General features: G+C 40.5%; 2 protein-coding genes across 6 annotated transcripts in view; one reads left to right on the plus strand and one right to left on the minus strand.

Annotated features, from left to right (window-relative positions):
• FBXO36 (F-box protein 36) overlaps window positions 1–6,223 on the plus strand; it is a 28,234-nt gene extending 22,011 nt beyond the window's left edge. For 2 of the 3 annotated variants that reach the window (XM_074590905.1, XM_074590904.1), the window contains exons 3-4: window positions 820–992; window positions 4,713–6,223. In XM_074590905.1, coding sequence (XP_074447006.1) covers window positions 820–992; window positions 4,713–4,904 — 365 coding nt within the window. In that variant the 3' untranslated portion in view covers window positions 4,905–6,223. Of the gene's footprint in view, window positions 1–819; window positions 993–2,287; window positions 2,537–4,712 lie in introns of those variants that run through there. The other variant, XM_074590906.1, reaches the window with a different exon arrangement.
• Window positions 6,224–6,505: 282 nt separating this feature from the next.
• SLC16A14 (solute carrier family 16 member 14) lies at window positions 6,506–22,134 on the minus strand. Of its 3 annotated transcripts, none has more exons than XM_074590900.1 (7): window positions 21,765–22,134; window positions 20,068–20,172; window positions 17,514–17,655; window positions 16,957–17,233; window positions 15,956–16,099; window positions 10,417–11,409; window positions 6,506–8,708 (listed from the first exon to the last, which is right to left on the minus strand). In XM_074590900.1, exons 4-7 carry the CDS (start codon window positions 17,216–17,218, stop codon window positions 8,560–8,562), a joined length of 1,548 nt encoding a protein of 515 aa, XP_074447001.1. In that variant the 5' UTR covers window positions 17,219–17,233; window positions 17,514–17,655; window positions 20,068–20,172; window positions 21,765–22,134; the 3' UTR covers window positions 6,506–8,559. The 3 variants fall into 3 exon arrangements, with proteins under 3 accessions (XP_074447001.1, XP_074447002.1, XP_074447003.1); XM_074590901.1 differs by having other exon boundaries at window positions 16,957–17,255; window positions 21,765–22,118; XM_074590902.1 differs by having other exon boundaries at window positions 20,068–20,162; window positions 21,765–22,095.
• Between the last annotated feature and the right edge of the window lie 3,863 nt (window positions 22,135–25,997).

Consider the following 25,997-nt stretch of genomic DNA (forward strand, 5'->3'; position numbering starts at 1 on the left):
AGCTCCAAAATTTACTACTGATCATTCATTAGAAGTGTAGCAAATAGAATTCAGGATCTTGTTTTATAATAAGCTAGTATTTTTATTAAAGCAATTTAATAAAATAGATAAATGATCTGAAGAAACAGTGTTAAATTCAAAAGCCCAAGTTGGAAACTGAAGCAGAAATAATTGAGTGTATGAATGCAGGATGGGGAGTAGCTCACTAAGTAGAAGATCTATAGAAAAAGAATTTGGCATTGTACTGGGTCACAAAGTGAATGAGTCAAAAAGTGTTATGTCACAGTAGAAGATACCTGTCTTCAATTTCCTTTTAGTGTTTAACTGCACCTACATAAGGTAAGAAGCAGAACTACAGAGCCATCATTATTTTCCTCAAAGCATGCAACTGAAGTACTTTTTTCAGTTGTTTTACTAACATCCTCCTGAATAAATAGCACAGTCTTTTTGTAAATAAATATATATGTACGTGGAAACATGGACAAAATGGATATGGATAATTTTCTGTTCAGCTTTGCTGTGTTTTAGGTTCCTCAGCTGAGACAAGAGTTTGCTGTATTTTAGACAACGTACAGTTTTTTAATTAAAGCCTTGTTTTTACTGCTCAGCCTTCCTGAACGTCACTAGCAACTCTTAAAATTAATTGAAATACTATAAATTACTAATGTAAAATATAAGATATTTATGTTATTTTCTCTAGAAAACATTTTAAAAAATTGAGCTGACTTTTCTGATTTCTTTTTTTGTTTTGTTGTTTTGGGTTTTTTTTTGTTTAGAATTATCTGAATAATGTGGGATTTGTTTGTTTTTTTATCATAGTTCAGATTGCTATAGTGTTTGGTGCCAAAGTTCTGGAACATGTCCTCAATCTGTGCCGAGGTAACTATGACTTCCTGGAACGACTTCCTGTCCCGTTGCTCCTGTACATCATTTCCTTTCTGGAGCTTGAAGATATTGCCAGGCTTTCTCAAGTTTCACGCAGATTTGAAATGGTAAAAAAAATAATTAAAAAAAAATTAAATTATTTTAAAATTGTTAGCTTTGCTGTGCAGCATGTTGGTTTTGATTCATCTCACATTTAATGTAATCAATCTGTCTGCTTTACTTAAAAGTTTGAGATAATAAATTAATCATCTGTATACAAACAGCTGAAGGGGTGCAACAAAAGCTAGATCTTAGAAAGGCTGTTAGAGAGATTGTGATTATCCTGTTGCATATAATAAATACAATGATCCAGATTGTAACTCCTGTTTCAGTGTTATGCACTACTTCCAGGATTAAGTATTTGAAATGTAAAACCTATGCTTTGCATTATGATTTGCATTATTGTAGTGCCTAGAAACTTCTAGAAACCATCGGCCAGGATCGCCTTATGCTAGACTCATTAACAAACAAAAAATCATTGCCATCCCTAGAGAGCTTATGATTTAAATCTTTGACAAAAGACAGGAGCACAAAGAAAGAGATTTTTTTCAAGATTTCTGTAGACCTCGCAGCAAGGAACTGTAAGGAATGCAGGAGAAAGAGCAGACATTATTCTTTCTTCTTGGCAAGCTCTTTCCAACTATCAGGGAAGTATGGGAAAGAGTATGAACATGTTGAATTGAAACTTTAAAGAGTGAATAACAGAAGTTGCCGCTATTGGCTGATTGGACCTAAGGGTAGCCTCCCAGTGCTGAATGAGGGGTAACACGCAGGGAAGGATAGCCTGGAAATCCCAGGAGAACGACGGACAGTCTGTTGGTGCCAAAAAGAGAAAAGTCATAGCCTAACTTAGGCTGTGTTGGAAAGGCCTTTGAGAGGTCATCTGCTCTGTGTGGGGTCGGGTAATTGGAGGGATGAAAAGAGAATGCGTTTAGAGCTGGGATTACGAAGCTGATTTTTGTGGGTCCAAATACCTCAAAATTGCATTCTCTATCCCAGTCACAGCCTGAGAAAAGGCTGCTGCAATAACTCAGGTAGGGGGAAAAAAAGTGTTTTTTATGAAAAATAGAGAGAAGCATATTAAAGAGAAAAAATAACTTGATTCTTATCCCCAGGGGTGCTGTAGGAGCCTAGAATGAAGCCTGTCAAGTTATGGGTTGTACGGTTACTGAAAACATAGGTAATGGTGAGACCTAGAAGACAAAAACAGGATTAGTCATCTTGAGTCTGATGTGACAGCTAGATGCTCTCTGAGAGACTTCAGAGAGACAGATCAACCTTTTAGTTTGGAGAACAGGACATGTCTCTGGTAGGGAGTATTGTGTCGGGATGAGGTTACTCACAGGGTGTTTATTATTTTGAGGCTGTGTGGCCCAAGCTCTGTGGAAGACTGCTGACCATTCAAGAGGACATGGCTGTACTGCTGTTCCTATGGTGTGGCTACGAAGACATTATAGATGCTTTAACAAGAGTGAGTTCAAGTGAGCACAAGAAATAGGAGACCGTGTAATGAAAGCACAGGAGAAAATGGTGAGATAGCAAAATAGAGCACGTCAGGAATTTACAGATGAAGGGCAGGTGGAAGTAGATAAGCTTGCCAAGTTCTGGGCTTTATTTCAGTTTCAAGATAAAACAGTTGATACTGTGACTGGGAAACAACCACTAAAGGATGAGAGAATAAAAACAACTAAAAGGGAGGAAGAGAATGGATAGAAGGGAGGCCAGGAAATGATTTCTTAGTATATTTGGAATCCGTCTGTCATTTCCAGAGCGTGAGTGGAGCAGGATGAGGTACTGTGGAGTGCAGTAAACTTTTGATTAGTTTAACACAAAGCCTTGGATATTCTGGAATTTAAGGAAATCCTAGAAATAATTAAGTTGCGTAATAATAAAGATAAGATTTTTGGCACAATGAAATAACTTTTTTACAACTAGTAATGCCATGCTCTCTTTCTCTCATTTCAGCAGCATTTTTAAGGAATTAAAAATTTGCCCCAGTACTATGAGTTTTCATTTCCAGACTAATTTATGTGTAGGCTACAATGCTGCTCTCTGTGGAATTATAAAATAGCATATTCAGATTTTCAAACAGGGGAAAATAGAACAGTCTCTGGACTCAGGACTGAAAAGTGGAGTGTGAAAGGCCCCGTACGTCCATCCTGCGCAGTGCATCCTCGTAGGCTGGACTGAACAGGTATCCTCACTTGTTACCCAAAGCATGGCGTTTCTCTGACTCTGCAGTTCTGAGCATAAATCCTGCTCTCCAGAGTATTCAGGCGCTTTCAATATGCATTCCAAAGTATTTCAGGTTTTCACTAGGTAGTATTTTTAAGTATTGTGACAGAAGCTCCATCTCAAAAGAAATAAAGTACAGAAGTCCTAATTGCGGACACCACCGGTGGAGCACTCGGTGAGCTTTCCAACAGACTGCTCGGTTGTGATGTTTCCCAGCACAAGCTCGAGATAGGATTCATTTCGTCTGTTTTGCACGAGGTCTTTACCGAGCCAAATTTGAACTAGAAAAATGCTGCGTTCTGTGAGCTGCGGGAGGCGAGTGCCGCCAGAGGGAGCCACCTTCCCGGCGCGAGGGCGAGAAGGGGCTCTCCGGCGCTGGGCGGGCTCCGCTGCCCACCCTGCGGCTGGGTAGTGGGGGACAGAAGGGAAGATCTAGTGGTTATTACGCAATTCGGAACCCACTGGCACGGAAAGAAAACCACAATAATGGCAGTGATCATCTCTTTTATTTCTGTACACCATTTCCCCCCCCCCCCCCAATCCCTGCTTTTCTGTTGCTAAAATATATTAGCCTGTTGTGTGTGCCTGCAGCATCATCACTCTCACAATTCAAGAACAACAGAAATACTGTTGCCACACATACTCTGATACAGCTTCGCTGTAGTCAGGGAATAGTTTAAGGTATCCAGCTACATCAGCAGTATGTAACTGAAGTTACACCAGGACTTTTGCTTTTCTATTTCTGTTACTGCTTGTGACAGACGTACCAGCCACTTGCATTGCAATAATCTAGTACAGCTCCACTTAGGTCCCTGCAAGTACACATTTAGAAAAGTGGAATGCTTAGGAGAAGAATCAGTGTTGCTGTACTCTGCTGTAACTTACAATGGGCAGATAATATACACAGAGTATCTTCCAAATTCTTTTTTTGTGATGGTTGTCATCTAACAAATTACAACATTTTTTTCTTCCTGTTTGTAATATAATATTTCCACCTGATTCTTTCTGAATCTGATTCATTTTGAAAGAGGGAAGCATCTCCTGAGAAACAGGCTTAATCCCTACAGTGCTTCTGAAAGCTTCCTAAAATTGCATTTCTGTTGTAATCCAAAGGCAATTTGCTTCTTTTACTTACCTTGAAAACAGATTTGTATTTGTGGTGTGATTTCTATATCCTGACAAGTTCTTTGGCATTATCTTACACAGCTTCATTGATTCCAGTGGGGCTGTATGAATTACACACCAGGAAAGTATGTGCCATTACAGCTGCTCTTAGTGCGGCAGAAAAGCCTTTGATATCATACCAAACAAAACTCAAATTTTTCACAGAAGAACATGCAATATCTTCTGTTGGCAACACTGGGCAAAACTTCCACTGATATCATTGTGAGTTTTAACTAGTACTGCATCTTTCAAGATAAATGGGCAGCTTGCACTGCAAGTGACCTTCATACAAGGCATCTGTGTGGTCTAAACACATTTTGTGTAGTAAAATAATCACCAACGAGTAAGCCAAATTGTGGTTTTAAGCCTCTACTTTCTCTTGCAACTAGATATGTAACAGTAATGCACTATGGGAAAATATTGTGAAGAACTTGTGTGACACAATTACACCTGAAATGAAAGAACTTGCACAGGAAATTGGCTGGAAACAATTCTTCTTCACAAACAGACTTCAGCTACAGCTGCAGCTCCGAAGGAGGAGGCAGAAACAAGATGCTCGGAACAACAAAGATTATGAATAAAGATGTATTTTTTAATTCAAGTAATTGTTATAAGGCGTGGATTTGCTGTTTATCAGGTCAGACATACCCACATTTCTGCTTTACTAGGGAAAGCAGATTATTTTAAGAATTGAAAGGAGAAAAACAAAATGTGCTTTACTCAGAGCAACGTGTAAACAATACAATGTTTCATATGTGGGGCATCCTGAAATTGTATTATGGTCAGCATCATAACAGTTACTAGCAGTAGAAGAGATTGTGGCTTCTTTGTACTTCTTCGTTCCGACTTCTCTATTTTGTATATATGCTATACATGCTCCATGTCTTACCTCAGATGCTGTGGCATTGTCAGCATTACCTTTATAGAAAACCATCTATCATTTCTTACTAGAAAAATTGCTGATGAATGCTGAGGTTTTTACTGTCCATCATGGTAATTTTGCAATGTTTATAGGCAAGTAACATTTAGCTGGTTCCACAGTTTGATGTGTGTTAAAATGTTTTTAAATTAATTATCCAAAGTTCAAGCAAATAATAATTTCGGCACCAAGAAGAAACTTCTTTGGTGACTGAGGGTGTGGATGAAATGTTCATCCTCATTTTGGACAGTCCATCAAAATCATATGCGAGGCACTCTGCCAGAATGGTATGTGGTCAACATTGCTCCTTGATGTTGCTGATGCAGGAACTTTTGAAACTAATTGGCTTCCATTGCTCTAGTTGCATATTTGATATGAGAGATTTGCTATCTTATAGGACTGTAACAACAGTTACTTAACAGTGTTGTAAAATGAAGGCAGTTCTTGCTGACATTACTGACTTAAACAGTCAGCTTCAGTAATTAAGAGGCCAAATATTTTTACTCTGAAAGTACTGGTTGATTAATATATCATTTGCCATTGAATAGATTTAAGACCTGAGTATTAAAAACAGTGATTGCAGCATTTGGATATAATAGTGTAATATTTAAGAGTGTACTAGGTTTACAGTTTTTTAACATGTCAAGTATTAAACTTGAATTTTATAAATTGATTAAAAACTATGAATACAGGGTTCTTACAGGGTTCTTAATATCCTTCTATTTCTTTATAAAGCAGTATTTTAATTCTTAAAAGATATTTGCTAATTTAGATTAAGAATATTTTGTTCTACAACTATATACCAATATTCTTGAAGCATTTGGTGATTGTAGATCTTTTAGGTAGAAGAAACACTTAAGTATACTCTTTCCTCTTTGTGACTATTCCTTTTAGGACAATGACAAATGCAAATTTCACGATGTGCATAAAATACTGTATTCATAAAATTTCTGTTCTGTGTAATAAAACACTATAAAATGTAATTTTGCTTTAGAGTGATGATTTTAAGAACTACAGTATGTAAGCAGGTCTACTAAACAACAGACCCTCTTTCCTCACTTTCTGTCAATTTACTACCAAGGAGTTTTTTTCTTAGCTTGTGTTCATAACAGTTGGGCAGCCTACCTTCCCCTATCCTTGATCAACCATGTACCTGTTCATTCTGTTATGAGAAATAAGAACAATCATTTTGCAGGACTATCTTCATTTTTAGCCTTAAAAAAACCCAAACCTAATTAGTAAATGAACAGAAAGTGAAATTTTAGGTAATGTAAGTTTATTCCCATCATACGGCCCAGTAAGGACTTCTATAGAAAGATATATTGCAGATATCATAAGTGAACAACATATTATCATTACATTAATATGCAAATAAAGTTGATTTTGACAAAAGACAAAGTGAATATCTACGTATAAAGGGTACATATCTTTCAAAAAAGAAAAAAAAAGGAAATTGAGGGAAATCATCACCTCAATATATACATATATATTTCACCAATAAAAGATAGCTCAGTTAAAATAAGCTAGCAGCAGCATTCACACGAAGACATTAAACCTGTAAAAAAAGAATTGATGTGAAAGTGTAGTTTACATGAATATTTTCTCCAACAAAAAAGCTGATTTTAAGAAATTACTGACTGCGTGTTCACACCATGTGTTGCAGGTCACTGGCACCTCAGTTGTTTTAATGTGAATTTTAAAGGCCATACATAACTATCCTATATGAATGAAATTATCTGAATCTTAAAGTAGTTTGGGGTTTCCTCCAGGTTTTCTTTTTTAACTTGGCTTATTTCAGTGATCTATTTTAAAGTATAACCCCACCAACAGTTGTAGAAGTGCAAAACTAAGAAGCTGGTGAGTTGCAATATAGAACAATACAAGCTGCAGTTCAGAACTTTTTTTTAACCAACCTTGCAGCTATAAAAACAATCTGTATAATGACATTGTTGCATACTGAACTGTTTCCCAATATTTGTTCATTATAGTTGAATAGTACCAATTGTTTTTTAAGAATTCCAGCAGCAGGTATGAATATTAAACTAAGAACCTGATTTGTCATGAAAAAACTTTCATAAAGCTAGCAGGAAAAAAAACTACAATGACTTTTATTTGATAGGAAAATTAACACCAGACTCACCTCTCAAAGCTGAAAAGAGTATGTCTTGTACCACCATATAAAACATTCTGCATTGATTACCAGCTGCTTAATGTTGTTTAAGAAAAAATATTTTAATATTTTCAATGGTCTTTAGCTCTTCCATGCTCTGCATTATCTAATTTTCTGGTGAATAAATATGTCAAATGTGACCAGTCTTACACAGTTCATGGTGTACATTAAGAGCAGCAACACAACTGCTCGTAATATAACAGTTTTTGTTATTAAATTAATTGTAACAAAATTTAGCATGCTGTAGTCCAGTTCATTCTGAGACTATGTTTGGCCAATTTTGCCCAACTCTGTTTCTTTAGTACTGTTTACTTCACAAACAAGTCCCATGGAAGGAGGCAATGGCAATGTTACAAAGTTCTAAAATACCTCTAATTAGGTAAAGCAGCCAGAAACTTCAGACTGTTTCTGGAAACGTTTTCCAGCCTGTGAGTAACAATAATATTTTCCATATGTTGCCTATTTCTGCTTTCATGTTTGTTTATATGCATTAAGTGTCACAGCGTTTTTAATGCAGCCTATGTATTGGCTACTTTATTATGCAGTTGATACTTTAAAAAAAATAAACTAAAAAATCCTCCAAGTAGAGAGTCATTTCAGAAAAATATAAGAATTGTTCTTCAGTTTTGCGTCACAGAAATAGTAATTTTAATATGCTGAATTAATAGAATTATTGTGCTAGCATTTCAACAATACTTGACTAGCCAAGTAAAAAAAACCAATCATTTCCTCATACTCAGTAACTAATCTTTTATCAGACAGAATACATATTAGGAAGGACTTCTATATCAAATTCTCTTATAGGACTAGTGTAAATGAGGAGTAACTGCACTGCAGCCAATGGAGTTTCACCAATGGGTAGTGGTGAAAAGGTAAAAGAGAAGCAAGAGTAAAGGCTCCTAGCATTGTTTAAAAGACTAGCAGGGTGCTTTTAATTGCTGTATTTGTTAGTTCTAAAGTAAAAGATCTTAACTCAATTTAAAACCATATTTCTAATAATTTATTAGCATTTTGGAGCACATTTGCGTTTCACTTAAGTACAGCTCCATGTGATTGGTTCCATAAGAAGAACAGCTTCATACTGTCATACAATAGAAACATGAAAACAAAACAAAACAAATCTGTAAAAAAACTTCTGTAATTTGTTCTATACTTGTGCTTCTTCCATAGATTTTTCTCTTGGTTGTTTCTTTTGAATACAAGGTTGTATAAGTAAAAATATTATTCCCACCATGTATAGCAAGCCAGATATGTAAAAAGAAAAATCGTATTTATGTGTCATGTCATAGATCCAACCTGCAAAATAAGGAAAAAACATGTTTGTTACAAAGCTTGACAAGGTACCTTGCATGGGAAAATATGAAAAATACTGCAGAATTCTCTCATGACATTTCAGTCAAATCCATAGATTTTTTGTGGAAAAAAGAGGTGGTGATTGTCTCCTCCTCTAGATGCTACAAATGGAAATGAATTAACAAAATCTCTTGTTCATTCACCAAAACCCCAAACCAGTGCAAAACCTATCCCCTCATTTAAGTATCACGGAAGTCTTAAAACGGGACTCTAGCTATGTGCCATCCTAAGAAGCCAAGCAACCTTCTCTCTAAATCTGTACGTTTTTCAAACAAGTTGTTACAGGTCTGACTTTAAAATAGACATTGTGGAATTCCAAACCAGTTAGTTCTTCCACCCTACTATTGTCTTTGTAAAATGCCCGCTACTGCAGGCTAGTTCAAACGCTGTGCCTTGTGCAAGCAAACACACTCCCAATAGCTTACTCAAAGACTGACATACCAATAAAAGACTGTTCAAGAGACATAATCTCAGTACTGCAATGACTCTCGTTCCAGCCTTAATTCCTTTGCAAAAATATGTTAAAGTTAGTTACTTCAGAAAGGTTTGAGAACCCCAAATAGCAAAATTCCCTCATGTCATGTCGGTTGCATTGTGATGTAACCTCAAGATCAGAAGCTTTTTTCACATCAACTAATTGCATCCTATTTGCTTCATTACTTATGACCAAATATAAAGACATGTTCAGCACAGACTGAGAGGTGCTGGAAGAATGTATGGTAGAGTAAAACACTGCTGCTTTTCAAAGGGCACCAAATGAGCTTTCTGCTAAATTGCGTCAGCTCGCTTAATGGTGGGGAGAGAAGGTGAGAGTGTTCTCTCTTTTTTGGGTTGCTTGTGCTGCAAATAGCTTCAGTTCAGCCTAGTGCCACCCCTGGCTGGCCACAGCCATTACTCACAAGGTTTCTTAATGCTGTCTTCAGATTTGCATCTCTAAAAGATAGCCATAGTCTGGCATTGTATTGACAATCAGTACCTATATCTCTCCTGTATTTCCCTGCCTCTTTCTATGAGAAAATTTATAATGAATGTTTGTTTAAACCTAAGTAACTTTAGGGGTAACACACATACGCTTCTGCCTTCTGTTGTGGATGGCAGTAAAGAGATTACGAGCAGTGCGGTCCCCAAAGTAGATACTTGTGGCTGAAGGAAAGCAAAGCTAAATTCGCTAAATCTACACATCCATTGGCAGCTTAGAGTGGTGACTCGCAAATACACTTTATAGTTCTTGGGGGTAATGCTGTGGTACAAATACCTGCCTACCCTGAAAAGTATACATTTTTTCATCTAGAGGCATGAGTATATATAGTGCATATACTACACAAAACACATAAAAATAGGTTAAATCTTTCAATTTTTAAAAAGTATATGATAATATTTTAAGGAAACATACCATTGAAAGGTATGAAAGGTGCAGATTTGGGTTTATTTGCAAGGATGGTAATTTGTAGTGTGTGAATAGCGAGCTGGTACCCAGCAGATGTGATCTGTAAATTTGTACAATGTAAACCTGGATGTTACAGTCCATTCTGCAGCAGATATAATTTTGTTAACTACGCGGGCTCAGAACATAAGAAATCTTAGCAATATAACAAGTCACATGGTTATTTATTATACAAACATCTGTTGGTTAGAGATATGAACTTTTTACCTGCAAAGGGTGGTCCAAGCAATGCAGATATTCCGTTGGCACAAATGATGATGCCATAGGCATTTGCAAGGTGTTTAGTTCCAACTAAATCTTCAGTCACAACAGGCATTAGAGAAAAATAGCCACTAGAAAATCCTATTAGAGCACAAATCACAGCCAGGGTAACATAAGTTTGCATTAATGGCAAAGTAAGAATGCAGGTGACCAGGGTGAAGTTAGCCATGAGGAAGACGTTCCACGTGCTGATGCACGGGAGATCAGAGATGATTCCAAGGATCACTTTACCAAAAATATGCACAATGGCTATAATGGATGTCAAAGGAAATATATTGTTCTGACTAGATAAGTTGTACTGCTTGACTATTTCTGGAAGATGAATAAAGGGAATGACAAAGCTGCTATAGGCAAACAAAGCCCAAATTATAAAGGCCACAAATACTCTATTGGTAAACAGTGATGCAGCTCCGAAGTAGCTGGAGTACCATATTGCAAAGCCCTTCCTGACGGTAACTGTCAGCTGGCTCACTGTCTTCAGAATGCGCAGTCCGTACATACTCTTTCCACTTCTAGATTTACCTCCCATTTCTGTGTGCTGAACACTGTCAAGCACTTCTTCATTTGTTGCCTCTTCTTTTTTTTCCGGTTCTTCACTGAGGACTCCGTTAGATTTTATAGTCTCTGTAGAGTGGGACAGAGCTTTTGCCTGATTATCTTCACTATTACTTCTCACAACATGTTTTTCACTAACGTCTTTGGGAAAGAGTGGTCTCATAAGCGCCCCGCAGACACAAAGGTTCAGGGAGATGGCGCCCTGGATGAACATGGCGTTCCTCCACCCAAATTCAGTGCAGAGGTACTTCAGTAAGGCAGTCATTAGGAAAGCTCCAAACCCTGTTCCCGTGGTACTGAGTCCTTGTGCAAGAGCTCTTCTCTTCTGAAAATACTGCCCTACCATGACCACCGCAGGCAGATAAACCATGCCACTTCCAACACCTATGAAAATAGAAACCAAAGTCAATCTGAACTTTTTGCCAAAAAGATAAGAAGCAGTGAAAAACGAATTAGTTTTATTCCTCACTTCTGCACAAGCATAGTAATAAAACCAAGAATAAATATTCAATTCCAATGCTAATTTTCATTTCTGCCTCGTAGTGTGTTCCAAAATCTGCAATACTCATTCCAGTCAGAATACAATACTGCCATTAAACTGCTGGAAAAAATGAAAAACATGGACGATAAAACCTTTACCTCAGTTCAGCATGACACCACGGGAAAGCCCCAAACATCCCACAACAAATCAGTGGCAGTTAATATGGCAACAAACATAAACAAACCCTATTTTGAAATATCTGCATTTGTAACACTTGCATCTGATTGTATCAGTGACCAGAAATTGCTTAGTGGGCGCATCTTGTTGCTTTTGCCCAAGTTCATCGCCAATGAAGATCCAGGCTGAGTTTTTGTCCTTACTTTGTAACTGTGGAGCCACAGTGACCATGAGATACGTTTCAGGGGTCAGCCCAGGGGGTTAGCCCCGTGGTAGGACCTTGGGTAGCTTCCAGGTTTCTCTTTGGGCACTCCAGGGAAGCCTAGGGAGGGCCACACAACAGCTGCACAGGCATATTCTTAAATGGCAGATCTCTAGTTTTGTAGAAATTGCCCCACTTACAGTTAAAAAACCAGGGTATTAATGTTACCTACTTCAAGCAGAAAGTGTTGAGAGTTGTGCAAACACATCATTAAAGGTAACAGTTGCCCAGTTTTTCTCAGCAAATTCCTGACAGAGGGGGTTTGGAATGAAAGATATATGCAGAACATGCTTCCAAATTCACTATGATCGTAATTTAGAAGAGTGCTTTGGGCTTAAAAGTTTTCCTAAATAGCTGATAACGTAGCTGCACGCAGCTACAGCATGATCTAGCTACAGCTAGATCAGAGAAAGAGCAATTACTCCAGCAGAGCCTGAAAAAAAGTACCTCAATGTCACGGCAGTGTACCCTGGGCAGAGCTGACCTGCTCTGCCTGTCAGAAGCATTTATTTCTTTGCTACACAAATCCACGATCAGGTTTTTATTTCGCACATGGTCTCCCCCCACAAACCCAGTCCCAAACTCCAACGCAGTCTCCCTGCCCCCCAGAAGACCCCCCGCCTCCTCAGACCCGCCTGCCGTTGGCTGCTGTGAGAACGCAGCCCGGGCTCGTGCTTGCGTTAGCGTTTACTGCTCTTCCCCGGAAATAAGACATTTTCAAAATTGTTTTACCTTATCTTTTCATTCTGTGGGCTACATAGCAAACCGTAGCCTAATCCCATGCACAGGCATGCCGCCTTGGCGGGTAAATACAGTGCCACCAGGCCTTCCCACTCCTTTTCCTCACAGATTTGTCCCCCTGCACCACCAGGCCAGCGGCAGGCCCGGCTCTGCTCTCGCACCGCGGGGCTCAGGGGGCATTTTGCCCCCCGGCCCACAGGGGCTCCCTGCGCCCTCCCCAGGGCTTCCCTGGCCAGGTGAGGGGGGAGAAGGCTCCTCTGCCCCCCCCATACTGCCGCTGTGGGGAGCAGAGCCTGTGGAGCTGGGATGAAGCCAGTGGCCAGGAGGTGAGGGGCAAGGCTGTGAGGAGCTGAGGGACGGGAACCATGCTGAGGTGAGGGGCACTTTGGGAAGGGGAGCTGAAGCGGCAGGGTGGCTGCGGCCAGTGGGGACAAGGCTGGGATCGTGGGGACGCACCCTCTGAGGGCATCTGGCACAGCAGGTCACCAACAGGAGAACAGGAGCCATGAGTATGCCCACGAGCACTGGATGGAGGCCTAGAAGTGATCACAGCAGGAGGCGGCCACTGTCAGTGAACAGCAGTCTTACATCTAGAGGCCATGAGAACATGAAGGAAACTTCCCTGAGGTGGCGGTGAGTGAGGTGACCGTGAGCAAGGGGATGGGGAGTGACGGGATGGGGAGTGAGGCGATGGGTGAGTGAGGGGACGGTGAGTGAAGGAATGGTGAATGAGGGGATTGTGAGTGAAGGGGCAGTGAGTGAGGAGATGGTGAGTGAGGGGACGCTGAGGGGACAGTGAGTGAGGGGACGGCGAGTGAGGAGATGGTGAGTGAGGGGATGGTGAGTGAGGGGATGGCGAGTGAGGAGATGGTGAGTGAGGAGATGGTGAGTGAGGGGATGGTGAGTGAGGGGATGGTGAGTGAGGAGATGGTGAGTGAGGGGATGGTGAGTGAGGGGATGGCGAGTGAGGAGATGGTGAGTGAGGAGATGGTGAGTGAGGGGATGGTGAGTGAGGAGATGGTGAGTGAGGAGATGGTGAGTGAGGGGATGGTGAGTGAGGGGATGGCGAGTGAGGAGATGGTGAGTGAGGGGATGGCGAGTGAGGGGACGCTGAGGGGACGGTGAGTGAGGGGACGGCGAGTGAGGAGATGGTGAGTGAGGGGATGGTGAGTGGAGGTCTCATGAAGCTGGAGGAAATATCTCAGGCATCTCTGGACAGAATTACTCCTACAACAGCATCTCACTCCTCCACCTCATGTAAAAATTTGCCTCAGATTTTTTCTGAAAATACAGTTTTCACCCCTCTTTAAATTCTATGTATAATCGCTGCTTTTTTGTCTGATATTTCTTTCTGAAAAGCAGCAAGGGCTGAGAGAAAGAGTGCATAGATTCCTGTCTGCTTGATTATATCCAATATAAACAGAAATACCAAAAAGGGCAGAAGCCTGCCTATAATTATTGCTCTTTGTTCAGGAATTTGCAACATTTCTGCTATCTATGGTATGGTGGTATAAAGAGTCATCACAGTTATCCTTGCTAGTTTCAATTTTTTTCCCTCCAGAGAGCTAGATGAAAAATTATGTACTGAAATTCTGCAGATTTCTGTGAAATTCTGTGAAAGGGTAGTTAAAGAGGATGGAGGGTACTAAAGCTATTACTGCAAACAATTTTTTTTGTAAGGCTTCTGTCTGTCACGTATAACATAGATACCATGCTTCATTTGCAAACATTACTGGCCATGTTATCTGTGGAGTGAATAATATTTCAAAATCCCTTGAATTGCTCAGTGTTGCTCAGGTAATAATTAAAGGCCAAATTTTGTATTTCTTACTTGGATCACTTTAACATTTTCGTTTCATATCTATTAACAGTTACTCTTTCCAGAAATGAATAGTGAATAAAACTGAGTAGTGCTTTAAGTAGATAATACTGGGTCCCTCTACGTAACTTTCTTAAAGCAACTGATTTTTTTCACGAGAAGCTACATTTTGCTAGAAAACGAGCATTTGGGCACTAAGGATCTATTGCTTTTCAAGAAAGATACCTAAACACACCTGCCTTTTCATATTTTGATTTGGCTCTTACACATATAAAAAGTTTTCTAAAGATCTACTTCCAATAAAAATGACAAAATATTGTTTCTTTCAGTGGTAAAAAATGTAGCAAAATTAATTGCTATTTATTAGTGGTTGTGGAATATCCTTTGTTAGAAATTGCATATGAAATACGGCCACATGCATTGTCCTAATTCAAGCTGGGATAGAGTTAATTTTCTTCACAGTACCTCATATAGTGCTATGCTTTCGATTTGTGGCCCAAACACTGTTGATAACACAGGGATGTCTTAGCTATAGCTGGTCAGTACTCAGATCAAGACTTTTTCTGTTTCTCACACTACCCTGCCAGTGAGCGGGCTGAGGATGCACAAGAAGCTGGGAAGGGACACAGTGGGACAGCTGACCCCAACTCACCATAGGGATTTCCCATATCATATGATGTCATGCTCAGCAATAAAACTGGTGGAAGGAAGGAGGAAAGGGGGACATTCGGAGCTGTGATGTTTGTTTTACCAAGTAACCATTACACCTGATGATGCCCTGCTTTACTGGAAATGGCTTAACATCTGCCTGCTCATGGGAAGTAGTGAATGAATTCCTTATATCGCTTTGCTTGCGCATGCAGCTTTTGCTTTACTTACTCACTGTCTTTATCTCACTTTTACCCTTCTGATTCTCTCCCCCATCCCACTTCAGGAGTGAGCAAGCAGCTGTGTGAGGCTTAGCTGCCTACCAGCAGTAACCCACAAGACCCTCTAAAATGGGGTTTGAAGCAGTACACAGGTATCATAATCTGGTATTTTATTAATGGGGAGCAGCTCCTGTAGAAAACATTTGCTGTTTCTTCCTGTGACAAAGAGAGGAGTTAGCTGAATATATAATTCAACAGTGTTTTAACATCTTAAAATTAACATCTTTTAAAAGTTTGGGTTACATTAATTCTTGTAATTAAAAATGTCCTCTAATATATTTACTTGGGAGAAATTGATAAAAATACCATCTTCAGATAGCAGATTTAAATGACAACAAAAGTCATTGGGTGCCATCCAGTGAGTAAATAAATAAGTTTCTGAAAAGATAACAGGCTGGAAAGAGTGTGAAAGGAAAACCCAAATAACTTTGCAGTCTAACTTCCCTCTTTACTCACACAGACAACCTTCAAAGGAATCAAAAATAATTGAAAGAACTTTCAAACATCAGTACAGCTCTTACCGGCTGTCACTCCAAATGTAAGGAAGAGGTAGTGCACATTTGAGGCATAAGCACTCAGTATCCAACCTAGGGCATTCAGAATCCCTCCAATTATAGCTGTCTTGCGGCACCCACACATGCTGATGAACAGACCAATGAAAGGACCTGTTAAAAACGTGAAAAAATGTTAAATTATTTATTTAATTCTTTACGCTTTTTAATAATTTTTCTCATGAAGATTCTTAATGTTTTAAACAAAACGTTAAACATCAGGCTATTCGTGCAATTCAGTTTATTTTCCCTATTATTGTTCAAAATCACAGAAAGAAGAATTCAATCAACTGACCAAATACTTAGCAAATACCTGCAGGACCTAAAATCAAAGTGCTCCATGACAGAGGGACAGTTTAAACAGAGGAAGAAGCTGAAACCATTGTTCCCAATACTAATGCTGTGTGAGTGCAGGCCTTTTTCACAATTAACTAGAAAGTAAACGTTTTATTTTGTTTCCAGTGGAACGTTTTAGGCAGACCTAAACACAACTTTTTCAGTCTTAATTTAGGGAGACAGAGGTGTGTACATACATATATACACAAATATACCCCTCCAGATATTGTTTTGCGTTGATCCTACCACAACTTAAAAAATATATTTTAGTTCAGCTGCCAAACTGAAATATAAACTGTCCAATCAACATTTTCTCCTCCCAGTTAGAGTATGGGGAGGACCATGAGCTTCACAGATCATGTTTTCTTAATTCTAGTGAGACCTCGAAGTCACAGGCATCCTTTCCTGCTCATGCCGTCTCCTGGAGTCATTGTCTTCTCTATCATTTTCCCTGTTGTTCCCTTTCTCCTTCTAACTTGTAAAATTTGTCCTGGTGACTTTAAATAGGCAACTCAGCAGAACTTGGGCAGCTCTGCTAATACAATGGAAAACTGTAAGAAAAATACTTGAGGGATGAGTGGCAGACACATTCTAAAAACCTCTGCAGTTTTGAAATAAATTATGCTGGAACATACCTACAATAAGCGTAATGCCCATGCTGAGGGAGCTAACCCACGCTGTTAAGCCACGACTTTGATTAAACTCTTCAAGCCATTCCATGTTGAGTATTCCAAGGGCCATTTGGGACCCCATGATAAGTATGTGCACAAGGAAAGAGGAAAGTACAATCATCCAAGCCCATCCTCCATCGATGTTTGGATTAGGCTTAATTGGCTTACTTCCAACTTTTGAGTCATCTCCAAAATCATATCCAATATCCTCTCGACTAGCATACATTTTCTCCACGGTATTCTGAAATAAATGCAGCAAGCACCTTCAAAATACACACCAAATGATCAGATTTTGTAGTTTGGTTATAGTGAATAGCATAAATCACTACCATATTACACCATTGTGGTTTGGTGCAATTGTAAAGTGAATACTGGGTTTTCATTGTTCAAATGTAAAATGCTAAGAAAATTCTCTAATTAATGTATTTCTTTGTGTACCTTGTTGCCATGGCTGTCTATACAGGAGTATTTACAGGTTGACAGTAGGCTGCATTATTTCCATTACTATGTACTTTACTTACTTGTAGGTGACTGAGAGCACTCACTCTTCATGAGTTGACTGTGGTCACAAAAAAAGACTGGTCTCTCTCTGTATATTCCTCCTCTGTATTACCTTCTGCTGTCCCAGTAAGATTATGTGTCTTTGTGTTCAAGTTGATAAAGCTTGAAATAAAAAAAAAGAAATCCTGAAGAGGCAGGTAGATGAAGTTACTGTATCTTTTCAGAGGAAACCAATTTTGAGATGTATTTCTTCCTTAGTAATGGAAGAACAAGAGTGAAGGCAGAGAAAGATAAAGATTTAAGGTTCTTGATTTTCAAAATGCTTTGCTTACATCAATTACAACAAGGGAATTGTTAGTGCCTCTCTGGCAAGCTTCTTATTAGAGTCAACTTGACAAACAGTTTGCTATTACTCTTTCAGTTTCCATAGTATTAATCCATATAATCCTACTAAACCAGAAGAATTCTTCAAAATTAATGTCAATGCCTATCAGAATCAAACTGAGCAGCAGTTATGTGCATAGGTGTATGTAGGATCAGGCCACAATAGCTTAACTTGATTAATTTGATTCCTTCCATTGTTACTTTAACTGAAGATTGCAACACAATGTGAAAATAACTTCAAAACCATTTTTAATTGATTAATGGGCAAGGTGCAGAACCCGGTCTTCCCTCCATCTGATTTCTGTTGTAACATACTGAAATGTCACCCAACTGTGGAGTACCACATAGGTTTCCATGGAGACCAGAAATGTGATGATACCAATTACCAGAGACGGTAATTTTTTGTCTTCTTCTCTGGAGAAATAAAAAGAGCCACCAGCTTCAAAATAGTCAAAAGAGAGAAGAAAGTTATAAAAATTTGTTTAAAAAAGCTCCTTATGTATTCTGTGAGCCCTCAGAAGGTGTGCCCCAGGGCTAGCGCCTCATGACTGAAAACTGGCAATGAATGGAGTAACTCGGATTCTGTACTAACTGAAAATTTGGACTGGTGTCTTTAAATACATGAGTATATTTTTCTTCTCAAGTTACTACCTTTCCAAACTATTTTATTTTTTTCTTATTGCTAGAAAAACATACAGAGAAGGCCTTGAAGTATTTCATACCATGAAGGAGATGGAGTCAGAGCTGATTGGTCAAAGTTACCGTTTCTTTCACAGACAACAGTGAAAACCTGCCGATATGCGTAACCTCTCCAGACTGGCTGCTGGGTAAGTTACCTTTGTAGTTAAGTGCCACATATCCCTTACTTGCAGTACAGGTAATTATGTGTAACTAAGGGCAGCTTGAACATGTAGGTTCCTCCAAGAGCACACTGATTTGCCTCATACAGTGAACTGGAGCTAAAATATGTTGTACTCCTGCTATCAAACTTTTCGTAGATGGATACTCTTTATGGACTAAGTTGTCACTAGCCCTAACTTGGTCGTGGAAGGTATTGGTGACACAGTGAGGAAGAACAAGAACTGTGCACATTTAACACTTGCCGTACAAGCAGATAAGCTGGGACCAACTGATGAGTCCACACAAAGGTGCCAGTGGAAACACATACTGAAATGACTTACTGGCTTTTTCTTTCCAAATCAAGAGGCAGAGAGAAGGGGGATTATGCTTAGAGGTCTTTCTAGAGGTCCTGCAGCATGTTTGAGGCAGGAAGAGTAGTGGGGGAAGAAGTCAGAGCCAAGCTGTGGTGCAGGCTTTTTTTTGAATATAAGAGGACAGCCTTAGTTAAAATTATACTTCATCCTTCCTTTACCTACATCTTAAAGATGACATCTCAACTCTTTCCTCTTACTGTACTTGGAGCTAGATCCCCCATTGATGTAGTTTATATGAGTACTTATGGAGGATTCAGCCCACTCACAAGAGAGAGAAAATACTAACTGCATAAAGGTAATAAAGATAGTGAATAATCATGCTAATGGGAAATAATGAGAAGTAGCAGAACGAAGGAAAATTGCAAGCTGTTAAGTGTGCTCTGTATAAGATTAATGAAAATGTATGACGGATATTACAGTTCATCTTAGATAATGGAATACAAAATTATGTAACTGAAGATTCAGAGTCAGGATTAAATGTGGAGCCTCGCCTTGCTCTTTCATGCTTTTGACTGGTTTTGTGTGCACCTGAGTATTGATACTGGCCACAAAAATTTTCTTCTTTGGACAGGAAATACATACATCTTTTATATATTTTAAATTATTTAAAGCAAAAATAATTAACATTGAGATGCAAAGATATGACACTCATCTTTGCAATCTTACTGACTGAACGGGCTCATATTGAGTAGATGAAAGTTAATGTCATGCTTGCATCAACCCCCACAAATCTTCAGAAAATGCATATATTTTCCTTTTGAATTGGACTCTTGCTCATTATTACTTTTATACTATTAACTTTCCACTGATGTCACAAGTTCAGAGTGAATACACTTAAAAGCAGCAAAGGTCTCAATTTCCAGTAATTGCACAAACTCCCAGGCTCTGAATAAAGCAAGGAATGGATGGCTGGATCCTCTCCCCACTACTGACTCATCGCACTGTGCCGTATCGCACCCCGGAGAAATGCACTTACCTGCCCTCAGCCTTCTTCCCACACCACAGCACTGCCAAAAACACAGTATCAAGGAAGGCAGAGAAGCCCAAGGGGCTCTTCGCAATTGTGAAATCCTACAGAAAACTGCAATGAAAATGACAGCAACCAATTTGTGAAGCCAGACACATTTCCCCAATGCTCAAGACCCACTCACGGCAACAGTGTCGAATACAGCCTCTCACAAGGGATTGCATTTAAAGGCAGGAGAATCTGGATTTTTGTTTGGTCAGCTGGAGAAGGACTAGATTATTTTTTTTCAGAACAGCTTTTTATATTGTATGCACACACAATATGCAGAGCTCTTCGAAAACTGGCCCAAACGTTACTGCCCACAAAGATGCTGAGCTTTTTTTGAAAATCTGACTCATGAGCTATTTTAGGGACAAATGCAGGTGCTGTAATAAGACCAAAGTTAGCAGCAAAATACCAAAGTTCCCTGTACCACAGTTGGGCTATGGCTCTCTAGCTTGTAGTTGAACTGGATCATTGAAAAACATCCAATGTAAAAAGTCTATATGATGAAAAATTTACATGTATTTGGGTAACCTCTTCCAGTACCTGATTGCCTCAGTGTTAAAAAGTATAGAATAAAATAGTACTTTATAGGCACTTCCAATGGATAACTCATAAATGCATTATAAATAGTAATGAGTTTTGCTTCACAGTGGTCCCAGTAGGCATGCCACGTGTAATTATTTGTCTTTTGAAGACATACAGAAAAAAACATTGTTAAAAACATAATTTATTTTGGGTGTCATAAGTTTTGGCAGTCTAACTTCAGCTTGCTAATACGTTGAGCGCTTCAGTTGTCAATGACTTCACTGGAGATGCGGATACCTGCCACTTCTGCAGATCAGAGCCACACTGCTAATCGTGCATGCCAAGCAAGGAAGAGAAAATCAGGGAAATAAACACTTAAAACACTAAGCTAATTGCCAGGGTCGCAAGTTTGCATGAAGTTTTGTGGCAGTTCCATTTGCTGCCCTTCTACCCCCCAGGGCTGTTTCCGGGGCCCTGCTCAGAAGACCCCACCGGGAGACCCCTCCGGTGCTGTCCTGTCTCAGCGTGACCCACGAGTGCTCCCGCGCCCCCGAGGGCAGCGGGAACAGGGTCAGATAATAAACATTTTGCTCCCCTGGGTGCCAAGGGAATGGGTAGCTCGCATCAGGCGCTGTGCCTCTATTCTGTAAATGGTTACAGACCGTTACGTGAGCAGCCCGGAGGCAGAGGATACACCTTTTCCCCCCGCGATAATACATCTGGGTGCCTTACACGTTACGCCCTCCCCAGCGTTCAAGTTAAGCTCATCTATGCAAAACACTGCTCAGACGGGGAGGGTTGCCCGCCCCGGGCTGCCAGGGGGGCTGTACGGGCGGGGGCCCGGGCTCGGTCGCAGCCGCCCCCCCTTGCCCGCGGCGGCGGGGCCGGGCGGCGGGCGGCATTCGGGAGGGCCCGCCCGCCGGAGCACAAAGGATGACCGCTAGTTACCCCGCTGCGGCGGCGGCGCCCCCGGAGGGGCAGCCGCCACCTCCCGCCGCCCCCGGGCAACCCCGGCCCCGCTGCACCGCGCCGGGCCAGCCCGCCTTTGCCGCAGGCGGCGCGGCTACTGCGCCTTCCCCTGCCCGCGGCGGCGCCGGTACCGTGCGGCGGCTCCCGGCTCCTCCCGAGGTACTCACCGCGCAGGGCCCCGCCAGCGCCGCCGCCCCAGCCCGGCACGGCGCCGAGCCCCCGCTGGCACCCAAAACCAGGGGCGCTGCTCCGCGCCCCGAGAGCTGCTGCAGGCTCCGGTATCCACCTGCGCCCCGCTCCGCTCAGCCGCCCGCGCCAGCTCAGCCTCGCCCCGGCTGGCCGCCCCGGGGCTTATTTTCTGTAAAAGTCTGGCACCGGTCTTGGGCCTCCTGCCCCCCAGGTAGCTCGTCTTCTGCACCGCCTTGTCTCCATTCCCTGCAATTTCAAATCTCCACGCTCTTTCATTCCTGCGATACCGGCTAATTCTGGTTTGGCAGAGGAGATTTGCAGTCCTCTCACATGCACACTCTTGTGGCTGAATGAAGTTTATTGCTGCACAGGTTATCGCTGGAAATTTACATCTGAGAGAATTAGAGGATATAATCCAATAAAAGCAGCCAGTATCAAGGTTTTAATGGCTGTGAGATTATGTTTACTTCAGAGAGACTGGTTGAATTTATGTAGCCGAACCACCCTAAGAATGAAGCTTGAAAGCTTCATTGTATAGTACCTTATATGTGCAATAAATAAGCTTCAAAAATATTCCTCCCGTAGGACAAGAAAAGAGTTCAGAAATATACTTCCACGTCTTCTAAGCAGTATCTGGACCTCAGTTGTATCTTTCTGAATAATCTGACATTAATGAGGAATATATCCTAGAATATATTGCTTTGACTATTTGCAGTGAATTTACTCAGGCTAAAGAGCTTGTATGCCACTGTACAAAACTTTCATCATCAGAGAATCTTGGTGTCCTACAGCAGTGCACTAAGTAGCATAAATAACGTCTTTGCAAGAAGTCGTTTGAGAGAAGACAAAATGAGGAGAGACCAACAGGAATGTTTAAATGTTGTTATCCATGCTGTCTATGTGCATAACATGGTGGTTCAGAGTCTGTTATAAAATAATTGGTTTTGAGGGGGTTAAAATATATATGTTTGGGGCTTTTTATATATTTTTTCTACATTTTTATTTTATATATTTTTTCTACATTTTTATTTGACCATACTCTTTGGCCTATGTAAATCTCATCTAGGTTTTCATGCAAATCTCATCTAGGTTTTCATAAAAGTTTAATGTCCTGTTCCATTATATATCTAGTCCATCAGATATATCGCTGTGAAATACTTTTGTCTGGTTTTGGTTCGAGTGTGTTGCAGACGATGGGCTTCAGTCTTTAGGTAAATCTCATACTACTTCGCATTGTAGTCTTAAACAGATAATCGTTTTCCAGAATAAATAACTAGATTAGCGTCAGAGACTTGTGATTGGGTTCATTTACTTCTCCTTTGTAAACGAAACTAGATTTCCCATTTTAAAAGATTATGGAATTGCATTGCAAATGTCTGTCATTCTGAAGTATATGTGTTCCTGATTACTTTGTGCTTTGCAATAGCTTCCAACAGTGTATGGGCATTCATATTCCAGATTTTAACCTTGGCATTAGCTTTTTGTCTGGAGTCTGGTTTCTTAAACGTTTCAATGCTAGGGACTTGACACTTGAAATTTGCTGCTTATTGCCTAGTTTTGCTACCCAAGTTTGAGACACGTACATTTTGATTTGTGAATCATCTAACATGCTAACGCACTTTATTAAACCTACTACAGAAATAGATTTACTGGGATTGTAGGATGACCAGTCACGAAATATTAGAAATATATTTATTTGACTGGCTGATAACCTGTGTTCCCTCTGGTACTTGAGATGCCACCTGCATGCTTAAATCCCTGTGCTAACAGAGGTTCTGTTTTTACAGTTTGATCTGATGGAGAATTCACTTACCTGTGTCATACCGCTTCAGCAGTTCTGGTTCATATGTCATTGTGGTTCTGGACTAAAATCCATGTTGTCTCTTGGGAAGATGAGTATGGATGGATCTGTTTGAATTTTTAACCATTACATTTTGCAGGTCTAGCAGCAAGGGTACAAACTGTTCAGTAATGAAAAAAGTCCATTTTGTAAGAATGGGAATGACAATGCTATGGTGTCAGAAAAAGTTTGCAGTTTTTAGCAAAGATGCATAAGGTACCTGATCCAGTAAAATAAGATGTAAATAAAGTCTGTCAGACCCTAGTGCATTAGAAATCATAACTGTATAAAATGGTTGGATGGCAAACAGAGTAATCCCAACTGAAAAGGAAACACTTTTTACTAGTGCCTTAAACATGATGGTAATTATGTGTCACAATATAATTTAAAGGGAGAGAGGAACAGGAGGAGGAAGAGAGGGAGGAAGACAGGAGTAAGAGGAATTGGTAACTCAATTTTGTTTACTGTCTGGGGACCACTATGGTGGGTTAGACTTTTACAGTCATGGAAGTGGTGGTTGAAAGGGATCTCTGTGGTCGACCCAGTCAGCCTTCCACTGGAAGCAGAATTGTGACCTGTGGTATTTCAGGTCAGCCACGGCTTTGCCTAACCTGCCCCTGACAGCCTTCAAGGATACAGACTCCACAGCCTTTCTGGGCAGTATGTTCCCGTGCAGCACCACCCATGCACAATCATGTGCATCCAGTCACAACTCCAGTGACTCAATTTGTGTCCTTTGCTCCTCGTTTTACCATTCACTACTACTGAGAAGAGTTCAGCTCAATGATCTTTGCCACTCCCCTTCAGGTAGTTATAGATTGTTATCGGATCTCCCCTTATTTGCTTTTTTGCCAGGTTCTTCAACACGTTTTCACAAGTCATATGCTGTAGGCCACTTACCGTCTCATCAGTCCTCTGCATGCCCCTCTCCTGTTTCTTGACATCCTTCTTGAATTGGGGAACCTGAAACAGGACATATTATGCCACATATGATCCCAGGTGTGGACTCACTAGCACTGAATAAAGCGGGATAATAATTTCTATTCATCTGCTGTCCTTGCTCCCTTCCTAATGTATCTCAGCCTATGGTTCACTTTATTCAGAATGAAAACACCCTGTTGGCTCGTATTCAACTTAGTGTCCACTGTGACAGCCACATGCTTTTCAGCTGAGCTACTGCTCAGGCAGCCCGCACTGGTGCCTGGCACTGTTCGACCCCATGGGTTGCACAACTTTGCACTCCTTGTTAAACTTCATGAGGTTTCTGTTGACCCAATTTTTAAGTTTCTCAAAGTCCTCTCAACTGAAGCTCCACTGTTTGGATTGAGAACTACCCCTTCTAAGTTAGTATTGTCTGAAAATCTGCAGGTGCTTCCTGTGTTGTTATCCAAGTTACAATGAAGGTAATGAACAATACTGGCACCAGTATTGACCCCAGAGTGTTCTGCTTGCACTGGCCACCAAATAAACATCAACCCATTGATTACCACCCTTCAAGACCAGCAATCCGTCCGGTTTCAACCCACCTAGCAGTTCATTTATCCAGACCATGCTCTTCAGCTTTTTCCTCACCTTGGGCTTTAACCACTTGCTTAATCCCCGTTGCTCAAAATGGCAGCTGTGCTGGAGAGCTTTCAGCCCTCTGAAAATATGTATCGATGAAAATATAAAGTGCTGATTTAGCTTCCCAGCACTTTTTCTCTGCTGTTGCTGCAGTGCTGATTACTCTCTTCCCTAAAGCTCTCATTAAGTCGCCACCCTACTTCCCATGAAATGGTAGTACTGCAGTGACTGATAAGGAAATAAAGATTTGAAGTAACAGTTTGGTTGCTGCAGCATCAAGATACTGAACAGAAAAAGCATCTTGCTTTCAGTTTTGCTCAATCCCTGAACTTTTAACCAGTGCAAAGTATCACCAAATAACCTCATCAATTCTTGCTGCACAGTTGTTGTTACAAAGAAAGATAATTTATGGCATTTAAATATTTCACCTCCTCTTTCTTTCAGCAACCTTTTTGGGTTACTAAAGAATACTGTATATTTGGAAGGGTATGTTACATTGGTCCTGGGTTAAAAAGGAAAAAACCCAGGAAAACAAGCCAAACAATATTTTAATTTGGCATAGAGATTTCACTGTAGTACAGCTTTCTTTCACCCTAAAAGCTTGCGGTTCATCCTCATTTTGGCAACACCAGACTGCCAAACAGAAATAATGCATATTTTCTTACTTTTCCCACTGCCTTTCTGAAGAGAATCCTTGGTATCTTTGGTGGATTTACCACACAACATCATCCTCATATAATACCCCAAGCAAGTATGAACATTTTCGGCAACTCCCCCATCTCTTCCCATGATAGCTGCAGAGCCTTAC

Source organism: Larus michahellis, chromosome 6 (genome assembly GCF_964199755.1).
Source record: "Larus michahellis chromosome 6, bLarMic1.1, whole genome shotgun sequence".
Lineage (NCBI taxonomy): Eukaryota > Metazoa > Chordata > Aves > Charadriiformes > Laridae > Larus > Larus michahellis.